Raw genomic sequence first — 23,647 nt, forward strand, 5'->3', positions numbered from 1 at the left:
TCATTTATTGTCTATGTGTATGTACAACAAATGCTTAACACTACTCCTTGGATAAGCCTACTGCTCGACCACACTACCACAAAATAGAGCATTAGTATTATCTATTTTTACCACTATTTTACCTCTAAGGGGAACCCTTGGACTCTGTGCATGCTATTCCTTACTTTGAAATAGCACATACAGAGCCAACTTCCTACATTGGTGGCAGCGGTGGGATACAAGACTTTGCATTTGCTGGACTACTCAGCCAATACCTGATCACACGACAAATTCCAAAATTGTCATTAGAAATTGATTTTTGCAATTCCAACTTCCTACACTTACCTCCCCCAGGAACTGTGAAAATTGCACTAAGTGTCCACTTTTAAAACAGCTTATTGTGTTTTATGTAAAAAGTATACATGCTAAAGTAATGATTCAAAGTTCCTAGAGTACTTACCTGCAATACCTTTCAAATGAGATATTACATGTAAAATTTGAACCTGTGGTTCTTAAAATAAACTAAGAAAATATATTTTTCTATAACAAAACCTATTGGCTGGATTTGTCTCTGAGTGTGTGTACCTCATTTATTGTCTATGTGTATGTACAACAAATGCTTAACACTACTCCTTGGATAAGCCTACTGCTCGACCACACTACCACAAAATAGAGCATTAGTATTATCTCTTGTTGCCACTATCTTACCTCTAAGGGGAACCCTTGGACTCTGTGCATGCTATTCCTTACTTTGAAATAGTGCATACAGAGCCAACTTCCTACATTGGTGGATCAGCGGTGGGGTACAAGACTTTGCATTTGCTGGACTACTCAGCCAATACCTGATCACACGACAAATTCCAAAATTGTCATTAGAAATGGATTTTTGCAATTTGAAAAGTTTTCTAAATTCTTTAAAGTCCTGCTAGGGCCTTGTGTTAGTCCCTGTTAGCATTTCTTTTAGAGTTTAAAAGTTTGTAAAAGTTTGAATTAGATTCTAGAACTAGTTTTAGATTCTTAAAAGCATTCCAACTTTTAGAAGAATAATGTCTAGTACAGAGATGAATGTGGTGGAACTCGACACCACACCTTACCTCCATCTCCAGATGAAAGAGCTAAGGTCACTCTGTAACATAAGAAAAATAACAATGGGCTCCAGACCTACCAAAGTACAGCTCCAGGAGCTGTTGGCAGAGTATGATAGAGCCAACCCCTCTGTGGATAACACAGAGGAGGATGATAGTGAACTGGAGGAAGAATCCCCTCCACCAGTCCTATCTAGGGAGAACAGGGCTTCTCAAGCCCTGACTCCAAAAATAATAGTCAGAGATGCTGGCTCCCTCACAGGAGGGTCCAGCCTCTCTGAAATCACTGAGGATAACTCCAGTGAAGAGGACATCCAGTTAGCCAGGATGGCCAAAAGATTGGCTTTGGAAAAACAGATCCTAGCCATAGAAAGGGAAAGACAAGAGATGGGCCTAGGACCCATCAATGGTGGCAGCAACATAAATAGGGTCAGAGATTCTCCTGACATGTTGAAAATCCCCAAAGGGATTGTAACTAAATATGAAGATGGTGATGACATCACCAAATGGTTCACAGCGTTTGAGAGGGCTTGTGAAACCAGAAAAGTGAACAAATCTCACTGGGGTGCTCTCCTTTGGGAAATGTTCACAGGAAAGTGTAGGGATAGACTCCTCACACTCTCTAAAAAAAGATGCAGAATCTTATGACCTCATGAAGGGTACCCTGATTGAGGGCTTTGGATTCTCCACTGAGGAGTATAGGATTAGATTCAGGGGGGCTCAAAAATCCTCGAGCCAGACCTGGGTTGACTTTGTAGACTACTCAGTAAAAACACTAGATGGTTGGATTCAAGGCAATGGTGTAAATGATTACGATAGGCTGTACTATTTATTTGTGAAAGAACACCTATTAAGTAATTGTTTCAATGATAAACTGCATCAGCATCTGGTGGACCTAGGACCAATTTCTCCCCAAGAATTGGGAAAGAAGGCGGACCATTGGGTCAAGACTAGGGTGTCCAAAACTTCCACAGGGGGTGAACAAAAGAAAGGGGTCACAAAACCTCCCCAGGGGAAAGGTGGTGAGACAGCCAAAAACAAAAATAGTAAAGTCTTCTACAGGCCCCCAAAAACCTGCACAGGAGGGTGGGCCCAGAGCCTCTTCACAAAACAATTCTGGGTACAAGGGTAAAAACTTTGATCCCAAAAAGGCCTGGTGTCGTAACTGTAGTCAGTCTGGACACCAAACTGGAGACAAGGCCTGTCCCAAGAAAGATACCACTTCTAACTCCCATCCAGCTAAAACTGGAATGGCCAGTCTCCAAGTGGGATCAACAATGTGCCCAGAGCAAATCAGGTGTCACACTGAAGCTACATTAGTCTCTGAGGGTGGGGTGGATTTAGCCACACTGGCTGCCTGGCCCCCTAACATGCAAAAATACAGGCAGCAGCTCTTAATTAATGGGACAAGTGTAGAGGGCCTGAGGGATACAGGTGCCAGTGTCACCATGGTGACAGAGAAACTGGTTTCCCCTGGCCAATACCTGACTGGACAAACCTATCCAGTCACCAATGCTGACAATCAAACTAAAGAACATCCCATGGCAATGGTAACTTTAGAGTGGGGAGGGGGTCAATGGCCTGAAACAGGTGGTGGTCTCCTCAAATATCCCAGTAGACTGTTTGCTTGGAAACGACCTGGAGTCCTCAGCATGGACTGAGGTAGAACTGAAAACCCATGCAGCCATGCTGGGTATCCCTGAACTGGTGTGTGTCAAGACAAGGGCACAGTGCAAGGCACAGGGTGAAAAAGTAGAGCTGGAGTCTGGAAAAATGGCCCAGCCTACTAAGAGACAAGGAAAGTCAGCTGGGAAACCAGCTGCAACACAACACCAAAAAGAGAACCTCTCTTCTCAGGAAGAAATTCTGCCCTCTGAGGGAACTGAGCCTATGGAGCTGGAACCTTATCAGGTTGAGCTCTTGGGCCCAGGGGGACCCTCAAGGGAAGAGTTGTGTAAGGGACAAGAAACCTGTCCCTCTCTTGAAGGCCTTAGGCAGCAAGCTGCTGAAGAGTCCAAAGGCAAGAAAAATGCAACACATAGGGTCTATTGGGAAGATGGACTCCTGTACACTGAGGCAAGAGATCCCAAACCTGATGCCACTAGGAGAGTGGTAGTGCCTCAGAGTTTCAGAGAGTTTATCCTGACCTTAGCCCATGATATTCCCCTTGCTGGGCATTTGGGACAAACCAAGACGTGGGAGAGGTTAGTCAACCACTTCTACTGGCCCAATATGTCCCAGAAGGTTAAGGAGTTTTGCCTCTCCTGCCCCACCTGTCAAGCCAGTGGTAAGACAGGTGGGCATCCAAAGGCCCCCCTCATTCCACTTCCAGTGGTGGGGGTCCCCTTTGAAAGAGTGGGTGTGGACATAGTTGGTCCACTAGAACCTCCCACAGCCTCAGGAAATATGTACATCCTAGTAGTAGTGGATCATGCTACTAGGTATCCTGAAGCTATTCCCCTTAGGTCGACTACTGCCCCTGCAGTAGCCAAGGCCCTCATTGGTATCTTTACCAGAGTGGGTTTCCCTAAGGAGGTGGTGTCTGACAGAGGTACCAACTTCATGTCAGCATACCTAAAACACATGTGGAATGAATGTGGGGTGACTTATAAATTCACTACACCATATCATCCACAAACTAATGGCCTTGTTGAGAGATTCAACAAGACATTAAAGGGCATGATCATGGGGCTCCCAGAGAAACTCAAAAGGAGATGGGATGTCCTCTTGCCATGTCTGCTTTTCGCTTACAGAGAGGTGCCTCAGAAGGGAGTAGGATTCTCACCCTTTGAACTTCTGTTTGGCCACCCTGTAAGGGGACCACTTGCTCTTGTTAAAGAAGGCTGGGAGAGACCTCTTCATGAGCCTAAACAAGACATAGTGGACTATGTACTTAGCCTTCGCTCAAGAATGGCAGAGTACATGGAAAAGGCAAGTAAAAACCTTGAGGCCAGCCAACAACTCCAGAAGTTGTGGTATGACCAAAAGGCTGCACTGGTTGAATTTCAACCAGGGCAGAAAGTCTGGGTTCTGGAGCCTGTGGCTCCCAAGGCACTCCAGGACAAATGGAGTGGCCCTTACCCAGTACTAGAAAGGAAGAGTCAGGTCACCTACCTGGTAGACCTGGGCACAAGCAGGAGCCCCAAGAGGGTGATCCATGTAAACCGCCTTAAGCTCTTCCATGACAGGGCTGATGTAAATCTGTTGATGGTGACAGATGAGGACCAGGAAGCTGAGAGTGAGCCTCTCCCTTATCTCCTCTCATCAGACCCTAAAGATGGCTCAGTGGATGGAGTGATATACTCAGACACCCTCTCTGGCCAACAGCAAGCTGACTGTAGGAAGGTCCTGCAACAGTTTGCTGAACTCTTTTCCCTAACCCCTGGTCAGACACACCTGTGTACCCATGATGTGGACACAGGAGACAGCATGCCTGTCAAAAACAAAATATTTAGACAGTCTGATCAAGTTAAGGAAAGCATCAAGGTGGAAGTCCACAAGATACTGGAATTGGGAGTAATAGAGCACTCTGACAGCCCCTGGGCTAGCCCAGTGGTCTTAGTCCCCAAACCTCACACCAAAGATGGAAAGCGAGAGATGAGGTTTTGTGTGGACTACAGAGGTCTCAACTCTGTCACCAAGACAGATGCCCATCCCATTCTTAGAGCTGATGAGCTCATAGACAAATTAGGGGCTGCCAAATTCTTAAGTACCTTTGACTTAACAGCAGGGTACTGGCAAATCAAAATGGCCCCTGGAGCAAAAGAAAAGACAGCATTCTCCACACCTGATGGGCATTATCAGTTCACTGTTATGCCCTTTGGTTTAAAGAATGCCCCTGCCACCTTCCAAAGGTTGGTGAATCAAGTCCTTGCTGGGTTGGAATCCTGTAGTGCAGCTTATCTTGATGATATTGCTGTCTTCAGCTCCACCTGGCAGGATCACCTGGTCCACCTGAAGAAGGTTTTGAAGGCTCTGCAATCTGCAGGCCTCTCTATCAAGGCATCCAAATGCCAGATTGGGCAGGGAACTGTGGTTTACTTAGGACACCTTGTAGGTGGAGGCCAAGTTCAGCCACTCCATGCCACGCCTATGTGCTATTTCAAAGTAAGGAATAGCATGCACAGAGTCCAAGGGTTCCCCTTAGAGGTAAAATAGTGGTAAAAATAGATAATACTAATGCTCTATTTTGTGGTAGTGTGGTCGAGCAGTAGGCTTATCCAAGGAGTAGTGTTAAGCATTTGTTGTACATACACATAGACAATAAATGAGGTACACACACTCAGAGACAAATCCAGCCAATAGGTTTTGTTATAGAAAAATATCTTTTCTTAGTTTATTTTAAGAACCACAGGTTCAAATTTTACATGTAATAGCTCATTTGAAAGGTATTGCAGGTAAGTACTCTAGGAACTTTGAATCATTACTTTAGCATGTATACTTTTCACATAAAACACAATAAGCTGTTTTAAAAGTGGACACTTAGTGCAATTTTCACAGTTCCTGGGGGAGGTAAGTTATTGTTAGTTTTCACAGGTAAGTAAGTCACTTACAGTTTTCAGTTTTTGGTCCAAGGTAGCCCACCGTTGGGGGTTCAGAGCAACCCCAAAGTTATCACACCAGCAGCTCAGGGCCGGTCAGGTGCAAAGGTCAAAGAGGTGCCCAAAACACATAGGCTATAATGGAGAGAGGGGGGTGCCCCGGTTCCAGTCTGCCAGCAGGTAAGTACCCGCGTCTTCGGAGGGCAGACCAGGGGGGTTTTGTAGGGCACCGGGGGGGACACAAAGTAGCACAGAAAGTACACCCTCAGCAGCGCGGGGGCGGCCCGGTGCAGTGTGCAAACACGCGTCGGGTTTCCTTCAGTTTTCAATGGGAGACCAAGGGGTCTCTTCAGCGATGCAGGCAGGCAAGGGGGGGGGGCTCCTCGGGGTAGCCACCACCTGGGCAAGGGAGAGGGCCTCCTGGGGGTCACTCCTGCACAGAAGTTCCGTTTCTTTAGGGGCTGGGGGCTGCGGGTGCAGGGTCTTTTTCAGCCGTCGGGAAATGGAGTTCAGACAGTCGCGGTCAGGGGGAGCCTGGGGATTCCCTCTGCAGGCGTCGCTGTGGGGGCTCAGGGGGGACAACTTTGGTTACTCACAGTCGTAGAGTCGCCGGAGGGTCCTCCCTGAGTTGGTTGTTCTCCACCAGTCGAGTCGGGGTCGCCGGGTGCAGTGTTGCAAGTCTCACGCTTCTTGCGGGTAGTTGCAGGGGTCTTTAAATCTGCTCCTTGTAACAAAGTTGCAGTTTGGAGCAGTGCCGCTGTCCTCGGGAGTTTCTTGTCTTTTTCGAAGTAGGGCAGTCCTCGGAGGATTCAGAGGTCGCTGGTCCCTTGGAAAGCGTCGCTGGAGCAGGTTTCTTTGGAAGGCAGGAGACAGGCCGGTAAGTCTGGGGCCAAGGCAGTTGGTGTCTTCTGTTCTTCCTCTGCAGGGGTTTGTCAGCTCAGCAGTCCTTCTTCTTGTAGTTGCAGGAATCTATTTTTCTAGGTTCAGGGAAGCCCTTAAATACTAAATTTAAGGGCGTGTTTAGGTCTGGGGGGTTAGTAGCCAATGGCTACTAGCCCTGAGGGTGAGTACACCCTCTTTGTGCCTCCTCCCAAGGGGAGGGGGTCACATCCCTAATCCTATTGGGGGAATCCTCCATCTGCAAGATGGAGGATTTCTAAAAGTTAGAGTCACTTCAGCTCAGGACACCTTAGGGGCTGTCCTGACTGGCCAGTGACTCCTCCTTGTTGTTTTCTTTGTTTCCTCCAGCCTTGCCGCCAAAAGTGGGGGCCGTGGCCGGAGGGGGCGGGCAACTCCACTAAGCTGGAGTGCCCTGCTGTGCTGTGACAAAGGGGTGAGCCTTTGAGGCTCACCGCCAGGTGTTACAGCTCCTGCCTGGGGGAGGTGTTAGCATCTCCACCCAGTGCAGGCTTTGTTACTGGCCTCAGAGTGACAAAGGCACTCTCCCCATGGGGCCAGCAACATGTCTCTAGTGTGGCAGGCTGCTGGAACCAGTCAGCCTACACAGATAGTCGGTTAGGTTTCAGGGGGCACCTCTAAGGTGCCCTCTGTGGTGTATTTTACAATAAAATGTACACTGGCATCAGTGTGCATTTATTGTGCTGAGAAGTTTGATACCAAACTTCCCAGTTTTCAGTGTAGCCATTATGGTGCTTTGGAGTTCGTGTAAAACAGACTCCCAGACCATATACTCTTATGGCTACCCTGCACTTACAATGTCTAAGGTTTTGCTTAGACACTGTAGGGGCACAGTGCTCATGCACTGGTACCCTCACCTATGGTATAGTGCACCCTGCCTTAGGGCTGTAAGGCCTGCTAGAGGGGTGTCTTACCTATACTGCATAGGCAGTGAGAGGCTGGCATGGCACTCTGAGGGGAGTGCCATGTCGACTTACTCATTTTGTTCTCACTAGCACACACAAGCTGGTAAGCAGTGTGTCTGTGCTGAGTGAGGGGTCTCCAGGGTGGCATAATACATGCTGCAGCCCTTAGAGACCTTCCCTGGCATCAGGGCCCTTGGTACCAGAGGTACCAGTTACAAGGGACTTATCTGGATGCCAGGGTGTGCCAATTGTGGAATCAAAAGTACAGGTTGGGGAAAGAACACTGGTGCTGGGGCCTGGTTAGCAGGCCTCAGCACACTTTCAATTCAAAACATAGCATCAGCAAAGGCAAAAAGTCAGGGGGTAACCATGCCAAGGAGGCATTTCCTTACAAGGGGGCATGCATTTTTTATCAAATTGTCAGGAATCTATGCTTCCACTTTTCCCCCGCTTCCGCTAACCCCTAGAATTCTACAGAAGATGAAGAGGGAACCTTGCAGACTATTACTGATAGCTCCCAGATGGCCATGTTAGTTTTGGTTCACGGAGCTCCTGCTTCTTTCGGAACAACCTCTCATTCGGTTGAAACTAATTCCGGACTTGCTAAGAATGACCCTGTGCCAGGTCCGTCATCCCAACCCGACTTTATCGGCCTGGCTCCAGAATTCTATGAATTTGCTGACCTAAATATTCCACCAGACTGTTGAAGTGCTCGCCAATGCCAGAACACAGTCTACAAGTAAGACATACAAACTCAAATGGAAAAGATTCTGTATATGGTGTAAAGCTTTCAGTATCCACCCTCTAACATCTTATCCAGAACAGATACTTCTGTATCTTCTTCAATTGGCAAAATCCGGTCTCTCTCACTTATTTGTCAAGGTTCAGCTGGCAGCCATTTCTCGATTCTGTCGTACTGCTATTTTACCATCTTTATGGTCCTCCAGAATAGTAAAGCAATTCCTAAAGGGATTATTCAGATTGTTTCCTCCAATTAAACTCCCTCCTCCTCCCTGGCACCTCAATATCTTACTTTAGCAAATTATGAAACATCCTTTTGAACCTATTCAAAAAAGCAGAATTGAAATATTTTTCCTGGTAGACAGCAGTTCTTCTAGCGCTTACCTCTGCAAAGAGGGTCAGTGACATTCAAGCATTCACAATCTCTGAACCTTTTCTTCAATTTAAACCAGACATGGGCATCCTTAGAACTAGTCCAAAATTCATTCCTAAAGTTCCCTCGAACTTTCATCTGAATGAACTTGTAATTTTAAAGACTTTCTTTCCAGACCCCCAAACTCCAGCAGAAAGAGCGCCAAATTCCTTGGACATCAAAAGATGTCTAAAATTCTACATACAAAGAACTAGCAGCTTTCGTAAAGCTGATCACTTGTTTGTAGGCTACGGGCAACTAAGAGAGAGAAAGAAAACAGTCTATAGCTCGGTTGATAGGCACCGCTATACAATTTTGTCACCAACTAGCGGGGAAAACCACTAACAGACAACGTCAAAGCTCATTCCTCCAGAGTTGTATCTACCTCAACAGCTCTTTTCACAGGAGTGCCTCTACAGAAGATTTGCAGAGCGGCAACGTTGACTAGCAGCCACACCTTTACTCAGCACTACTGCCTTGATGCCGCAGACAGGATGAACGCAGCGGTAGGACAAGCAGTTTGGCGTAACTTATTTGCATAAGGGGAGTCAATATTTCTTAACCCACCATCCTCTAAAATTCATATATGCAGATATATATTTATATATTTAGCATACAGATATTATTAATATCTTATGTTTACTGCTTATTGTTCTGATTCAAGCATGTGAATTTATGAAAGATAGCCCAATACTGGAGAAGAAAAAATGTGTTACCTGTGGTTCTCCAGTATTGGTATCATTCATAGATTCACATGCAACCACCCTCCTCTCCATAGAGGCTCACCTCATGTTTCTTCCTTTTGTACATCACTTGTGTTAGACAATCTAAGAGACTGGAGCCTCTGTGCTGAGGGTTCTAAAGGGTGGTCTCACCTGATAGGTTGGACTTTGGGTCTTTTATAATGGCACTAATAAGCATAAAAGTGAATGTATTTTTCCATTGATTTCAATGTTAAAATTGTATCTACTGCTTTCTATGTACCATGGGACTCCCACTTCGGGGAATGATTCAAGCATGTGAATCTATGAAAGATACCAATACTGGAGAACCACAGTTACAGGTAAGTAACTTTTTTTCTTACTGCTCACTACTCTAATTCAAGCAGGTGAATCTATGAAAGATCCAATGCCTGTGAAGAAATTTGGTTACTTACCTGTAACTGAAGTTCTCCAGTATTGGTAACTTTAATAGATTCACATGCGACCCACCCTCCTCCCCTCAGAGGCTCCACTTATTTCTTAGACTATGTACTTCACACTCATACAGGAAAATCTGAGGGAAACAGCCTGTGTTGGGAGTGTCCTAGAGGGTGATGTTGCCTGATTGGTTGTAGTTCAGATTTGGTTCTTCTTTATAAAAGAACATGGATAGACTAGAACAGTGCCTGTGTGGGCCATTCAGGCCTAGTGTAATACACTTACTGCTACGTATATTTAAGGTTACCTTGGGACTCCCACCTCAACAACAGGGATGATTCAAGCATGTGAATCTATGAGAGATACCAATACTGGAGAACTACAGTTACAGGTAAGTAGCCAATTTTCTTACCATGTAACCATCTGTTCATAGCATTTATTGCTGTAGATTCACAGGCAGCCCCCCTCTTCCCCGGAATCAAGTGATGCTCATGTATATTTTCCCTTTACTATGCACACCTCACCATGTCTTCAGCACTGCACTCCACTTGCACTACTCGCCAGCTAGGCAGAATCTGCATTGTCGACCAATAGTGGAGTCTCAACAGGTCTTGTGACGAGTCTTGAAGTTCTTTGAAGAAAAACAAGGTCCAAAGGACTTGGCCCAACACTAGACGGCATGCAAATATGCAGCACTACACGCTATACACTGATAGTCACAGAGCAACATTTTACATAAAATGGTGGCCACATACAAGGGCATTGTGGTCTCAGTAGACATTCTATATTACATTTTTCTCAGGATAGTTGCAGCCTTTCAGAAACCTGGATCAAGAATTGGGCCAAGTAAGGGTAAATGCAAAGATGATTGTCCCTTGGGCAAAGATCCCAGTGGTACTCCATCCTTCTGAGTATTTAAGCTGCACCATGGGAAGCATTGAAACAACTGGCTATGCACACTTTACAGTGGTATTAAAATAAACAACCGTTGCACTGACTATTGGCCAGAGGCTTCTATTTATGATTCTAGGGGATGCAGGGAAAAGCTAGGTGCAATGCTGTAATTTGAAGAACACCTTACTAGACCTCATTGTGTGTTAAAGTAGGTGAAGGCCAGTAAAAGGAGAACAGTAGTAGGCTTCAATTCTTTAAACTGTAAGAGGTATGTAACTTGTCCACTGTGCTTGCTGCATAGACCAGATTTTATACTTTTACCTGTGTCATGTAACACAAGCAAAAGTTTAAGCACAGCCTGCATTTGCTTCTAGTATAAAAACTGTTCTTTTTGTAATTACATCTGATCTTTCAGGGGGCTCTCACCGAGAAGCAGCAGCAGCAACAACATCAACCGAGCAGCTTTGACCTCCTAAGGCACATCGGAGAAGATCGAGATGTGAGTACTGCCTTCCCCCTTGAGATCCTCCACACATGCTATTGTACCTCCATCCTTGCCTAAAAACAGACGTTACTCTACTGTGCTGCCTTTTTATATCCATTCTAACCTGGATCACCTCTGTTATAGTGCTCTGTCCTATTGCCCTGTACGGAGCCATACAAGAATACTTGAGAACTTGATATGCTGCATCCCCAGCTACTCCAATAATGGCGCCCATTCAGAGCTTTGCAAGACAAGTGTCCTGAAAATCTGCCTTGTAGCCTTTCAGTATTCCTCTGCCTTGCCTCTGTATTTGTGGTTTGCACCATGTTCTGCTCTTGCAGGGCCACATACTGCACTGCTAGTCCACACCTTCCTGACCCGCAGTAACTGGCTGGACCAAGACCAATCTGTGCCTTTGCACTTCAATATAAATCTGCATTTTTCTTTGAACTGTGATTTCATAAGGTTAAAGGGAAAGTATTTGTGACAAACTGAAATCCTTTTGCCTATTTTAGAGTCCTCCACGTGGTCTTGTTGCTGCCTACAGTGGGGAAAGCGAAAGTGAAGAGGAACCAGAGACCTCGGCTGACCAAGAGGAAAAGCTAACAGACTGGCAGAAGATGGCATGCCTTCTCTGTCGTCGTCAATTCCCCAGCAAGGAGGCTCTTGTGCGACACCAGCAGCTCTCAGACCTTCACAAGGTACAGAGTCAAAGCTTCCCAAGGGGTCAGCAATTGAAAGGGCACAGTGTTGTGTAACAATGGTCAGCGGCCGCCTACACAGGGAAAAGCGTGTACTAACTAGACTGGTGTTGAGCACAATCTCCCTGAATGGCTCAAAGTCAGTCTTAATGATAGCTGTCTATCAGTCTCACCATTGATTGGCATGTGTAAACAATTCTGTTTGTAGTATGCATCTACATCTCATGAACATTAGCTCCAGAATCAGACCTTTGCCTTTTTTTTCCCAGCAAAATCTGGAGCGACACAGGCTTTCCGCTCATTCAGCAGGAGGATCTGATCCCTTGCAGAAGAACGACAGTGAGGTACGATTGTGACTTCCTTCCTGGCTTATTAGTCTACCTTTACTCAATAAAAATGAAAGCTTTTATCTAAACTGTTGAACTTGCTGGTCCTGTTGCAGAGGAGTGTACAGCTCAACAGGGTGGGTGTTATATTTTCATCTTTGTATACCCACCAAATCAGTGGCACCTGAAAACATTATCATGTAAAAACTTGTCTGTGACCCTCTTCATTGGAATTTTGACTTGGTCTTCATTCAGATTGTGGAAGTGAAGCCACACTCGCAACTATTTTAAAATGTCTGCACTCCCTGGAACAGTTTCATTGGCAGAATCGCTGTGTGTAGCATATGAAAATGATATAGATTTATTATTACTTCTCATGCATTCATTGGCTGTACAGCCTACTTACTAACTTGAGCTCTGAAGTACATCTGTCATTTATGTTAGACTAACTGCTAGGAATGTTCATTGATATCGATAGTAAGTTTTGAATGTTTCTATCTACTTTCTGATTCTTTCCAGAAGGAAACCTCCCCTACTCCCTTTACCAGCACACTTTGTATTCTACCTCCCTCACCTGTGCCCTACCCTGCTCCTATGGATGCTCATCCTTTGTCACTTAGCAGCAGTTGTCGCTTGTCACCTCATCTTCCAGCTCTGAATTTTTTTGATAAAAGCTTTCCTTTTCCTCCTGGCCATTTATGTCCCTCGTCTTCCTCTTTAAGGAGCTATTTCTCTTCAGCCTACTTCCCACCTGTGCTCTGTCTTGCCTCACCAGTCTTCTCTTTGCTGCCTGCCCTACATATGTTGTCATGCCCCCCTCTTACTATTGATTATTGGGGCTTCTTCTTTGAAGGTTTATTCTTAATTCATATGTTGTGTACAAAAAAAGAGGAAACTATAAACAGGTTTTTCTCCCCCCCCTCTCCACCCAGACCAAGTACAGAGACCGGGCAGCGGAAAGGAGAGAAAAGTATGGTGTCCCTGAACCACCAGAACCCAAGAAGAGGAAATATGCTGCAGAGGCCACAGTGTATGTATGCAGGGTTTAAAAGTTCAAATACCACTGACAATATAAAGCTTAACGGTATACAGATCAGATGCAACCATCCAGGCTCCATTCAGCTTTGATTTCAACTAAAACATTGCATATGCAGACTAAACTGATTATAGTTCAACCTTAGGTAATGTGTATACTTACTCGTGCATCTCACAGTATACCATTCAGATCCCAAGTCAAGCCAAGTATAGCGCAGAGGTTCAGTGATTCATAAATAATCTGATATTAATGTGATGTAGGAAGCTGGCCTGGTGTATGGTAGCTACCTATGGTACTCACACCTTATACCAGGTCCAGGGTTCCCCTATAGGTGTAGTGTAGGCTGTGTCTAGAAGCCAGGCTCTCTAGAGATAGCTGTGGGTGATGAGCCAAGGCTTATCCAGGAGACATGCAAAGCTCATGCAGTACCACTATAGGCACATCACTTACACACATGAACAAATCATAGTGTTACAAAAATAAAGGTACTGTATTTTAGTGACACAATACCAAAAAGTACAAGAGAGGCAATGTAGGAAAATGCCACTGTTGGCACGGTTACCCCCTAACTTTTTGCCTTTTGTTGATGCTAGTTATGATCGAAAGTGTGCTGGGATCCTGCTAACCAAGCCCCAGCACCAGTGTTTTTTCCCCTAAACTGTACCTTTTTCTCCACAGTTGGCACAGCCCTAGAACACAGATACGTCCCTTGTAAATGGTACCCCTGGTACCAAGGGCCCTGTGGCCAGGTAAGGTCTCTAAGGGCTGCAGCATGTATTATGCCACTATGGGGACCCCTCACTTAGCACATGCACACTGCCTCACAGCTTGTGTGTGCTGGTGGGAAGAAAATGACTGTCGACATGGCACTCCCCTCAGAGTACCATGCTCACAACCCACTGCCTGTGGCATAGGTAAGTCACCCCACTAGCAGGCCTTACAACCCTAAGGCAGGGTGCACTATACCACAGGTGAGGGCATAGGTGCATGAGCACTATGCCCCTACAGTGTCTAAGCAAAACCTTAGACATTGTAAGTGCAGGTTAGCCATAAGAGTATATGGTCTGGGAGTCTGTCAAAAACATCTCCACAGCTCCATAATGGCTACACTGAATACTGGGAAGTTTGGTATCAAACTTCTCAGAATAATAAACCCACACTGATGCCAGTGTTGGATTTATTACAGAATGCACACAGAGGGCATCTTAGAAGATGCCCCCTGTATTTTACCCAATTGTTCAGTGCAGGACTGGCTGGTCTGTGCCAGCCTGCTGCTGAGACGAGTTTCTGCCCTCCTGGGGTGAGAGCCTTTGTGCTCTGAGGACAGAAACAAAGCCTGCACTGGGTGGAGGTGCATCTCACCTGCCAGTGTAGCCATTAAGGGGCTGTGGAGTTCGTTTTTGACAGACTCCCAGACCATATACTTAATATGGCCACACTGTACTTACAATGTCTAAGAATAGACTTAGACACTGTAGGGGCATATTGCTCATGCAGCTATGCCCTCACCTGTGGTATAGTGCACCCTGCCTTAGGGCTGTAAGGCCTGCTAGAGGGGTGACTTACCTATGCCACAGTGTAGGAAGTTGGCTCTGTATGCACTATTTCAAAGTAAGGAATAGTATGCACAGAGTCCAAGGGTTCCCCTTAGAGGTAAGATAGTGGCAAAAAGAGATAATACTAATGCTCTATTTTGTGGTAGTGTGGTCAAGCAGTAGGCTTATCAGAGGAGTAGTGTTGAGCATTTGTTGTACACACACAGGCAATAAATGAGGAACACACACTCAAAGACAATTCCAGGCCAATAGGTTTTTGTATAGAAAAATATATGTTCGATGGCATCTGTCGCTGTAGATACGCATGTTTTGCATAGCTCGCCATCTGGTGTTGGGCCGGAGTGTTACAAGTTGTTTTTCTTCGAAGAAGTCTTTCGAGTCACGGGACCGAGTGACTCCTCCTTTTGTCTCCATTGCGCATGGGCGTCGACTCCATCTTCGATTGTTTTTTTTCCGCCATCGGGTTCGGACGTGTTCCTGTCGCTCCCAGTTTCGGAACGGAAAGATAGCTAATTTCGGAAGATTTTCGTCGGTATTGTTGCGTTCGGGATCGGCGTAGTTAGATTCAACACCGCATCGAAGATCGAAGAGCTCCGGTGCCCTTCGGGGTAGTTTTTCGATCCCCCGTCGGGGCCTGGTCGGCCCGACCGCGTGCAGAAGAACGCCGATGGAACGGACCCCGTTCCGTTTCTGTCCCAAATGCCACAATAAATACCCCTATACAGACCAACACTTGGTCTGTAACCTGTGCCTGTCACCTGAGCACAGTGAAGACACTTGCGAGGCCTGTCGTGCGTTCCGGTCCCGAAAAACACTCCGAGACCGTCTAGCCAGAAGACTTCAGATGGCGTCCGCGCCGACAGCCCACCGGGAGTTCGAGGAACAAGAAGAGGAGGGAACCTTTTCGATCCAAGAATCGGACTCCGAAGGATTCGACGATACACAAACCGTGAGTAAGACGTCGAAAGCCACTCAGAAGAAGATTTACAAGGCCCAGGGGACGCCACTGCCACCAGGCCATGGCTCGACCCATAAATTCGGTGACCGACCGTCGGCACCGAAAAAGGCCCAAACAGTGCCGAGATCGTCCGACTCCGGTCGAGACACCGGCACGCAGCCTTCTCGGGACCGAGAAAGTGCTGGAGACAAGCATCGACACCGAGATACCGGTGTAGACACGGCTCGACGCCGAGACAGCGGCACCGAAGAAGATCGACGCCGAGAGGTTTCGGCCCCGAAAAAGAAAAAAGTCACCTCGGAGCCGAAAAAAGATGCAGACAGGGTTTCGGTGCCAAAACAAACTGCAACCGACCCAGTTTCAGGCTCTTATACAGAAGAGCACTCGCTAACCTCCCAAATGCAAAAGCATAGGTTTGAGGAAGAGCTACACTCAACTGATGTAGACCATACGCAAAAGCGTATTTTCATTCAGCAGGGGACAGGAAAAATAAGCACCCTTCCCCCTATTAGAAGAAAGAGAAGATTGGAGTTCCAAACTGAACAGACACCACAAACAAAAGTGGTAAAAAAAGTTACCCCACCACCCTCTCCTCCACCTGTGATTAACGTCTCACCAGCACAAACTCCATCACATTCCCCAGCTCACACCACCATGAGCCAGGGTGACCAAGATCAAGACGCATGGGACTTATACGACGCCCCAGTGTCAGATAACAGTCCAGAGGCATACCCTACGAAGCCATCTCCACCAGAGGACAGCACTGCGTATTCTCAAGTGGTGGCTAGAGCAGCACAATTTCACAATGTAAGCCTCCACTCAGAACAGGTCAAGGATGACTTTTTATTCAACACACTCTCCTCCACCCACAGCTCCTACCAAAGCCTGCCTATGCTCCCTGGTATGCTCCGGCACGCAAAAGAAATCTTTAAGGAGCCGGTCAAAAGCAGGGCAATCACACCAAGAGTGGAAAAAAAGTATAAGGCGCCTCCTACAGACCCGGCTTTCATCACTACACAGCTGCCACCAGACTGTCGTTGTAGGAGCAGCTAGGAAAAGGGTCAACTCCCACACATCTGGAGATGCACCACCCCCAGATAAAGAAAGCCGCAAGTTCAATGCAGCTGGTAAGAGAGTCGCAGCACAAGCTGCAAACCAGTGGCGCATCGCTAACTCCCAGGCACTACTTGCGCGCTATGACAGAGCCCATTGGGATGAGATGCAACATCTCATTGACCATCTGCCCAAGGACCTACAAAATAGGGCAAAACAAGTGGTTGAGGAGGGACAGACCATTTCCAACAACCAAATCCGCTCCTCCATGGACGCTGCAGATACAGCTGCACGGACAATTAATACATCTGTAACTATCAGAAGGCATGCATGGCTCCGAACGTCTGGATTTAAACCAGAGATTCAGCAAGCAGTTCTCAATATGCCTTTTAACGAAAAAGAACTGTTCGGTCCAGAAGTGGACACAGCGATTGAGAAGCTCAAAAAAGACACGGACACTGCTAAAGCCATGGGCGCACTCTACTCCCCGCAGAGCAGAGGGAATTACAGCACATTCCGTAAAACACCCTTTAGAGGGAGGTTTCGGGGTCAGAGCACACAAGCCAGCACCTCACAGGCAACACCGTCCAGTTACTAGGGACAGTACAGAGGAGGTTTTCGGGGACAATATAGAGGAGGGCAATTCCCTAGGAATAGAGGAAAATTTCAAAGCCCCAAAACCCCTACTACTAAGCAGTGACTCACATGTCACTCACCCCCTCCACACAACACCAGTGGGGGGAAGAATAAGTCATTATTACAAAGCATGGGAGGAAATCACTACAGACACTTGGGTTCTAGCAATTATCCAACATGGTTATTGCATAGAATTTCTACAATTCCCTCCAAACATACCACCAAAAGCACAAAATTTGACAAAACATCATTCAAATCTCCTGGAGATAGAAGTGCAGGCACTATTGCAAAAGAATGCAATCGAATTAGTGCCAAACACACAAATAAACACAGGGGTTTACTCACTGTACTTTCTGATACCAAACAAGGACAAAACGCTGAGACCAATCCTAGACCTCAGAATAGTGAACACATTCATCAAATCAGACCATTTTCACATGGTCACACTACAAGAAGTATTACCATTGCTAAAACTACACGACTACATGTCAACTTTAGACCTCAAGGACGCGTATTTCCATATACCAATACACCCATCGCACAGGAAATACCTAAGGTTTGTATTCAAAGGAATACATTACCAATTCAAGGTACTGCCTTTCGGATTAACAACCGCACCAAGAGTCTTTACCAAATGTCTAGCGGTAGTCGCTGCACACATCAGAAGGCAGCAAATACATGTGTTCCCATATCTAGACGACTGGCTAATCAAGGCCCATTCGTTAATAGAGTGCTCAAATCACACAATCATACAAACCCTCTTCAAACTAGGGTTCACCGTCAACTTCACAAAATCCAACATTCTGCCGTGCAAGGTACAACAATACCTAGGAGCCATAATAGACACAACAAAAGGAGTAGCCACTCCAAGTCCCCAAAGAATTCAAAATTTCAACACCATCATACAACGCATGTATCCAACACAAAAGATACAAGCAAAGATGGTATTACAACTCCTAGGCATGATGTCTTCATGCATAGCCATTGTCCGAAACGCAAGACTGCACATGAGGCCCTTACAACAGTGCCTAGCATCACAGTGGTCTCAAGCACAGGGTCATCTTCTAGATCTGGTGTTATTAGACCACCAAACTTACCTCTCGCTTCTGTGGTGGAACAACATAAATTTAAACAAAGGGCGGCCTTTCCAAGACCCAGTGCCACAATACGTAATAACAACAGATGCTTCCATGACAGAGTGGGGAGCACACCTCGATCACCACAGCATACAAGGACAATGGAACGTACATCAAACAAGACTGCATATAAATCACCTAGAACTTCTAGCAGTTTTTCAAGCACTAAAAGCTTTCCAACCAATAATAGTTCACAAATACATTCTCGTCAAGACAGACAACATGACAACAATGTATTATCTAAACAAGCAAGGGGGGACGCACTCCACGCAGTTAAGCCTGCTAGCACAAAAAATTTGGCGTTGGGCAATTCACAACCAAATTCGCCTAATAGCACAATTTATACCAGGGATCCAAAATAAACTCGCAGACAATCTCTCTCGAGATCACCAACAGGTCCACGAATGGGAAATTCACCCCCAAATTCTGAACACCTATTTCAAACTCTGGGGAACACCTCAAATAGACTTGTTTGCGACGAAGGAGAACGCAAAATGCCAAAACTTCGCATCCAGATACCCACACAAACAGTCCCAAGGCAATGCCCTATGGATGAACTGGTCAGGGATATTTGATTACGCTTTTCCTCCTCTCCCTCTCCTTCCTTACCTGGTAAACAAACTCAGTCAAAACAAACTCAAACTCATATTAATAGCACCAACTTGGGCAAGGCAACCCTGGTACACAACGCTGCTAGACCTATCAGTAGTACCCCACATCAAATTGCCCAACAGGCCAGATCTGTTGACACAACACCACCAAAAGATCAGACACCCAGATCCAGCATCGCTGAATCTAGCAATCTGGCTCCTGAAATCCTAGAATTCGGGCACTTACAACTTACCCAAGAATGTATGGAAGTAATAAAGCAAGCCAGAAGGCCATCCACCAGGCACTGCTATGCAAGTAAATGGAAGAGGTTTGTTTGCTACTGCCATATTAATCAAATACAACCATTACACACAACTCCAGAACATGTAGTGGGTTACTTGCTTCACTTACAAAAATCTAACCTGGCTTTCTCTTCCATTAAAATACACCTTGCAGCAATATCTGCATACCTGCAGACTACCTATTCAACTTCCCTATATAAGATACCAGTCATTAAAGCATTCATGGAGGGCCTTAGGAGAATTATACCACCAAGAACACCACCTGTTCCTTCATGGAACCTAAATGTTGTCCTAACTAGACTTATGGGTCCACCTTTTGAACCCATGCACTCCTGCGAAATACAGTTCCTAACCTGGAAGGTTGCATTTCTCATCGCCATTACTTCCCTAAGAAGAGTAAGCGAGATTCAGGCGTTTACAATACAAGAACCTTTTATACAACTACACAAGAATAAGGTCGTCCTAAGGACTAATCCTAAATTTTTGCCAAAGGTTATTTCACCGTTCCATCTAAATCAAACAGTGGAACTTCCAGTGTTCTTTCCACAGCCAGATACCGTAGCTGAAAGGGCACTACATACATTAGATGTCAAAAGAGCATTGATGTATTACATTGACAGAACAAAGAACATCAGAAAGACTAAACAACTATTTATTGCATTTCAAAAACCTCATGCAGGAAACCCAATATCAAAACAAGGTATAGCCAGATGGATAGTTAAATGCATCCAAATCTGCTACCTTAAAGCTAAACGACAGCTGCCCATTACACCAAGGGCACACTCAACCAGAAAGAAAGGTGCTACCATGGCCTTTCTAGGAAACATCCCAATGCAAGAAATATGTAAGGCAGCCACATGGTCTACGCCTCACACATTCACCAAGCACTACTGTGTAGAAGTGTTATCCGCACAACAAGCCACAGTAGGTCAAGCCGTATTAAGAACATTATTTCAAACTACTTCCACTCCTACAGGCTGAGCCACCGCTTTTGGGGAGATAACTGCTTACTAGTCTATGCAAAACATGCGTATCTACAGCGACAGATGCCATCGAACTGAAAATGTCACTTACCCAGTGTACATCTGTTCGTGGCATCAGTCGCTGTAGATTCGCATGTGCCCACCCGCCTCCCCGGGAGCCTGTAGCAGTTCGGAAGTTACCTTCAACTATTTGTATATATATCATTTCAACCTTATATAGGTACATACTTCGTCAATCCATTGCATGGGCACTATTACTACAATTCAATTCCTACCTCACCCTCTGCGGGGAAAAACAATCGAAGATGGAGTCGACGCCCATGCGCAATGGAGACAAAAGGAGGAGTCACTCGGTCCCGTGACTCGAAAGACTTCTTCGAAGAAAAACAACTTGTAACACTCCGGCCCAACACCAGATGGCGAGCTATGCAAAACATGCGAATCTACAGCGACTGATGCCACGAACAGATGTACACTGGGTAAGTGACATTTTCATTCAGACTACTTCCACTCCTACAGGCTGAGCCACCGCTTTTGGGGAGATAACTGCTTACTAGTCTGTGCACAACATGTGTATCTGCAGCTACACATGCCACCGAACGGAAAATGTCACTTACCCAGTGTACATCTGTTCGTGGCATTAGTCGCTGCAGATTCACATGTGCCCACCCGCCTCCCCAGGAGCCTGTAGCCGTTTGGAAGTTATCTTCAACATTTGTACATTTGTAAATATATTACTTAAACCTTAGTTGGTACATACTTATTCATTCCATTGCATGGGCACTATTACTAACATACACAACTCCTACCTCACCCTCTGCGGGGAAAACAATCTAACATGGAGTCGACGCCCATGCGCAATGGAACAAAGGAGGAGGAGTCCCTCGGTCTCGGGACTCGAAAAGACTTCTTCGAACAAAAACAACTTGTAACACTCCGACCCAACACCAGACGGCGGACTATGCACAACATGTGAATCTGCAGCGACTAATGCCACGAACAGATGTACACTGGGTAAGTGACATTTTCCTTCTTGCTCCTTGTAATGGCATTCTAAATAGGCACTGAACCACACGGCAGAAAGCAAAGTGGCTTTGGTTCTTGATTGATAATCCACAAAATGAAATTAAATTCTAAGACATTTTACTCAATCATACATGAGAACAACTGAGCAACAGCACAATATTTGTCAGACATATACCAGGCTATCACAATCGGGTATACAGATGAATTGAATAAAAGACTAAAGTATCACATCCCTGGTCTAATTTTCTACCTTCTTGCTTCCACATGCAGGGACTTTGAGCAGCCGACGCGAGACGGGCTTGGAGGTGACAACATTGGCAACCGCATGTTACAGGCCATGGGCTGGAAGGAAGGCAGCGGCCTAGGCAAAAAGAAGCAGGGCATTGTGAACCCAATTGAGGTGAGATTTAAAGTGCCCACTTATGGGAGAGTTGCAGGGATTTAGCATCCCAGTGAGCCTGCAAGTTGTCAGTTATCCTCCTGTGGGATATAAGCTACTGTGCTTTCAAGAAGTCTCTGTGGCATTTTCCACCATAAAGGATGCTTCTGGTTGGTCTGCACAAGGTTGGTGTTTCTGATACTCTTACAAAAAGATGGACCCTCCTTTAACTATTTTTTGCATCTGTATGACCAGATTTGATAACTACTCACACTTCACAGTTGAGTTGTTTCTGGACCCCTGAATAGTAGCTTTATTACCCAGTTTAATTATTAATTATATTGCCCTTAGTTATAAATGCCAATAGTTGATCTAGTATTCCAACCTGAAACCTTTTTGGTCTTTGAATGGCGCACAGCTATCTGCTTCCTACACTCATTTTTCTCATATAGCCACCTGTTTTTACATTTAGATTGTGATGAATGTAGGAAAATGCCACTGTTGGCATGGTTACCCCCAACCTTTTGCCTAGTGTAGATGTCAGCTTTGATTGGAGGTGTGCTGGGAACCTGCTACCAGGCCCCAGCACAGGTGTTCTTTCCCAAAACTGTACCTTTGTTTATGCAGTTGGCACCGCCCTGGCGCACAGTTAAGACCCTTTAAAAGGTACCCCTGGTACCAAGGGCCCTGTGGCCAGGGAAAGTCCCTAAAGGGCAGCAGTGTGTATAATGCCACCCTAAGGGACCCCTCACTTAGTACATGTACACTGCCTTGCAGCTTGTGTGTGCTAGTGGGGAGAAAAGACAGTCAACATGGTACTCCCCTCAGAGTGCCATGCCCACCAACCACTGCCTGTGGCATAGGTAAGTCACCTCCCTAGCAGGCCTTACAGCCCGAAGGCAGGGTGCACTATACCACAGGTGAGGGCATAACTGCATGAACACTATGCCCCTACAGTGTACAGGCAGCAACTCTTGATAAATGGGAATAAGGTAGAAGCCCTGAGGGATACAGGTGCCAGTGTCACCATGGTGACAGACAAACTGGTTTTCATAGGACAGTATCTGGCTGGACATACATATCCAGTCACCAATGCTGACAATTAAACTAAGGTCCATCCCATGGCAATGGTGACTTTAGAATAGGGAGGGGTTACTGGCCTGCTGGGTATCCATGAACTGGTGTGTGCTAAGACAAGAGCACAGAGCAGAGCACAGGGTGAAAAAGAAGTGTTGGAGCCTGGAATAATGGCCTAACCTTCCAAGAGAAAAAGTAAATGGACTGGGGGACCAGTCTGTACACAGCAAAAGAAACAGGACCTCTCCTCACAGGAAGATGTCCTATCCCCTGAGGAAACTAAGTCCATGGAGCTAGAGCTCTTGGGCACAGGGGTTCCCTCAAGCGAACAGCTGTGTAAGGGGCAAGAAACGTGTGCCTCTCTTGAAGGCCTAAGACAGCAAGCAACTGAACAAGAAAAAGGAAGTGTCAGTGGATCCCACAGGGTCTATTGGGAGGATGGACTCCTTTACACTGAGGCAAGAGATCCAATCCTGGTGTCACTAGGAGAGTGGTAGTGCCTCAAGAGTTTAGAGAGTTCATCCTCACCTTAGCCCATGACATTCCCCTTGCAGGGCATTTGGGACGAACCAAGACTTGGGAGAGATTAGTCAACCATTTCTATTGGCCCAATATGTCCCAGAAGGTAAGGGAGTTTTGCAGCTCCCGTGTCACCTGTCAAGCAAGTGGCAAGACAGGTGGCCATCCAACGCCCCCCCCCCCCCCTCATTCTACTTCCAGTGGTTGGGGGCCCCTTTGAAAGGGTTGGTGTGGACATAGTGGGTCCATTTGAACCTCCCACAGCATAGG

General features: G+C 46.1%; 1 protein-coding gene across 1 annotated transcript in view; it reads left to right on the forward strand.

Moving 5' to 3' along the window:
• Positions 1-23,647, forward strand: part of RBM10 (RNA binding motif protein 10) — a 329,240-nt gene that overhangs the window by 285,096 nt on the left and 20,497 nt on the right. The window contains exons 21-25 of the mRNA XM_069209523.1: positions 11,030-11,113; positions 11,614-11,799; positions 12,069-12,143; positions 13,058-13,155; positions 21,673-21,802. Of these exons, the coding sequence (XP_069065624.1) occupies positions 11,030-11,113; positions 11,614-11,799; positions 12,069-12,143; positions 13,058-13,155; positions 21,673-21,802 (573 nt within the window). The remainder of the gene's footprint in view (positions 1-11,029; positions 11,114-11,613; positions 11,800-12,068; positions 12,144-13,057; positions 13,156-21,672; positions 21,803-23,647) is intronic.

Source organism: Pleurodeles waltl, chromosome 10 (genome assembly GCF_031143425.1).
Source record: "Pleurodeles waltl isolate 20211129_DDA chromosome 10, aPleWal1.hap1.20221129, whole genome shotgun sequence".
Classification (NCBI taxonomy): Eukaryota; Metazoa; Chordata; class Amphibia; order Caudata; family Salamandridae; genus Pleurodeles; species Pleurodeles waltl.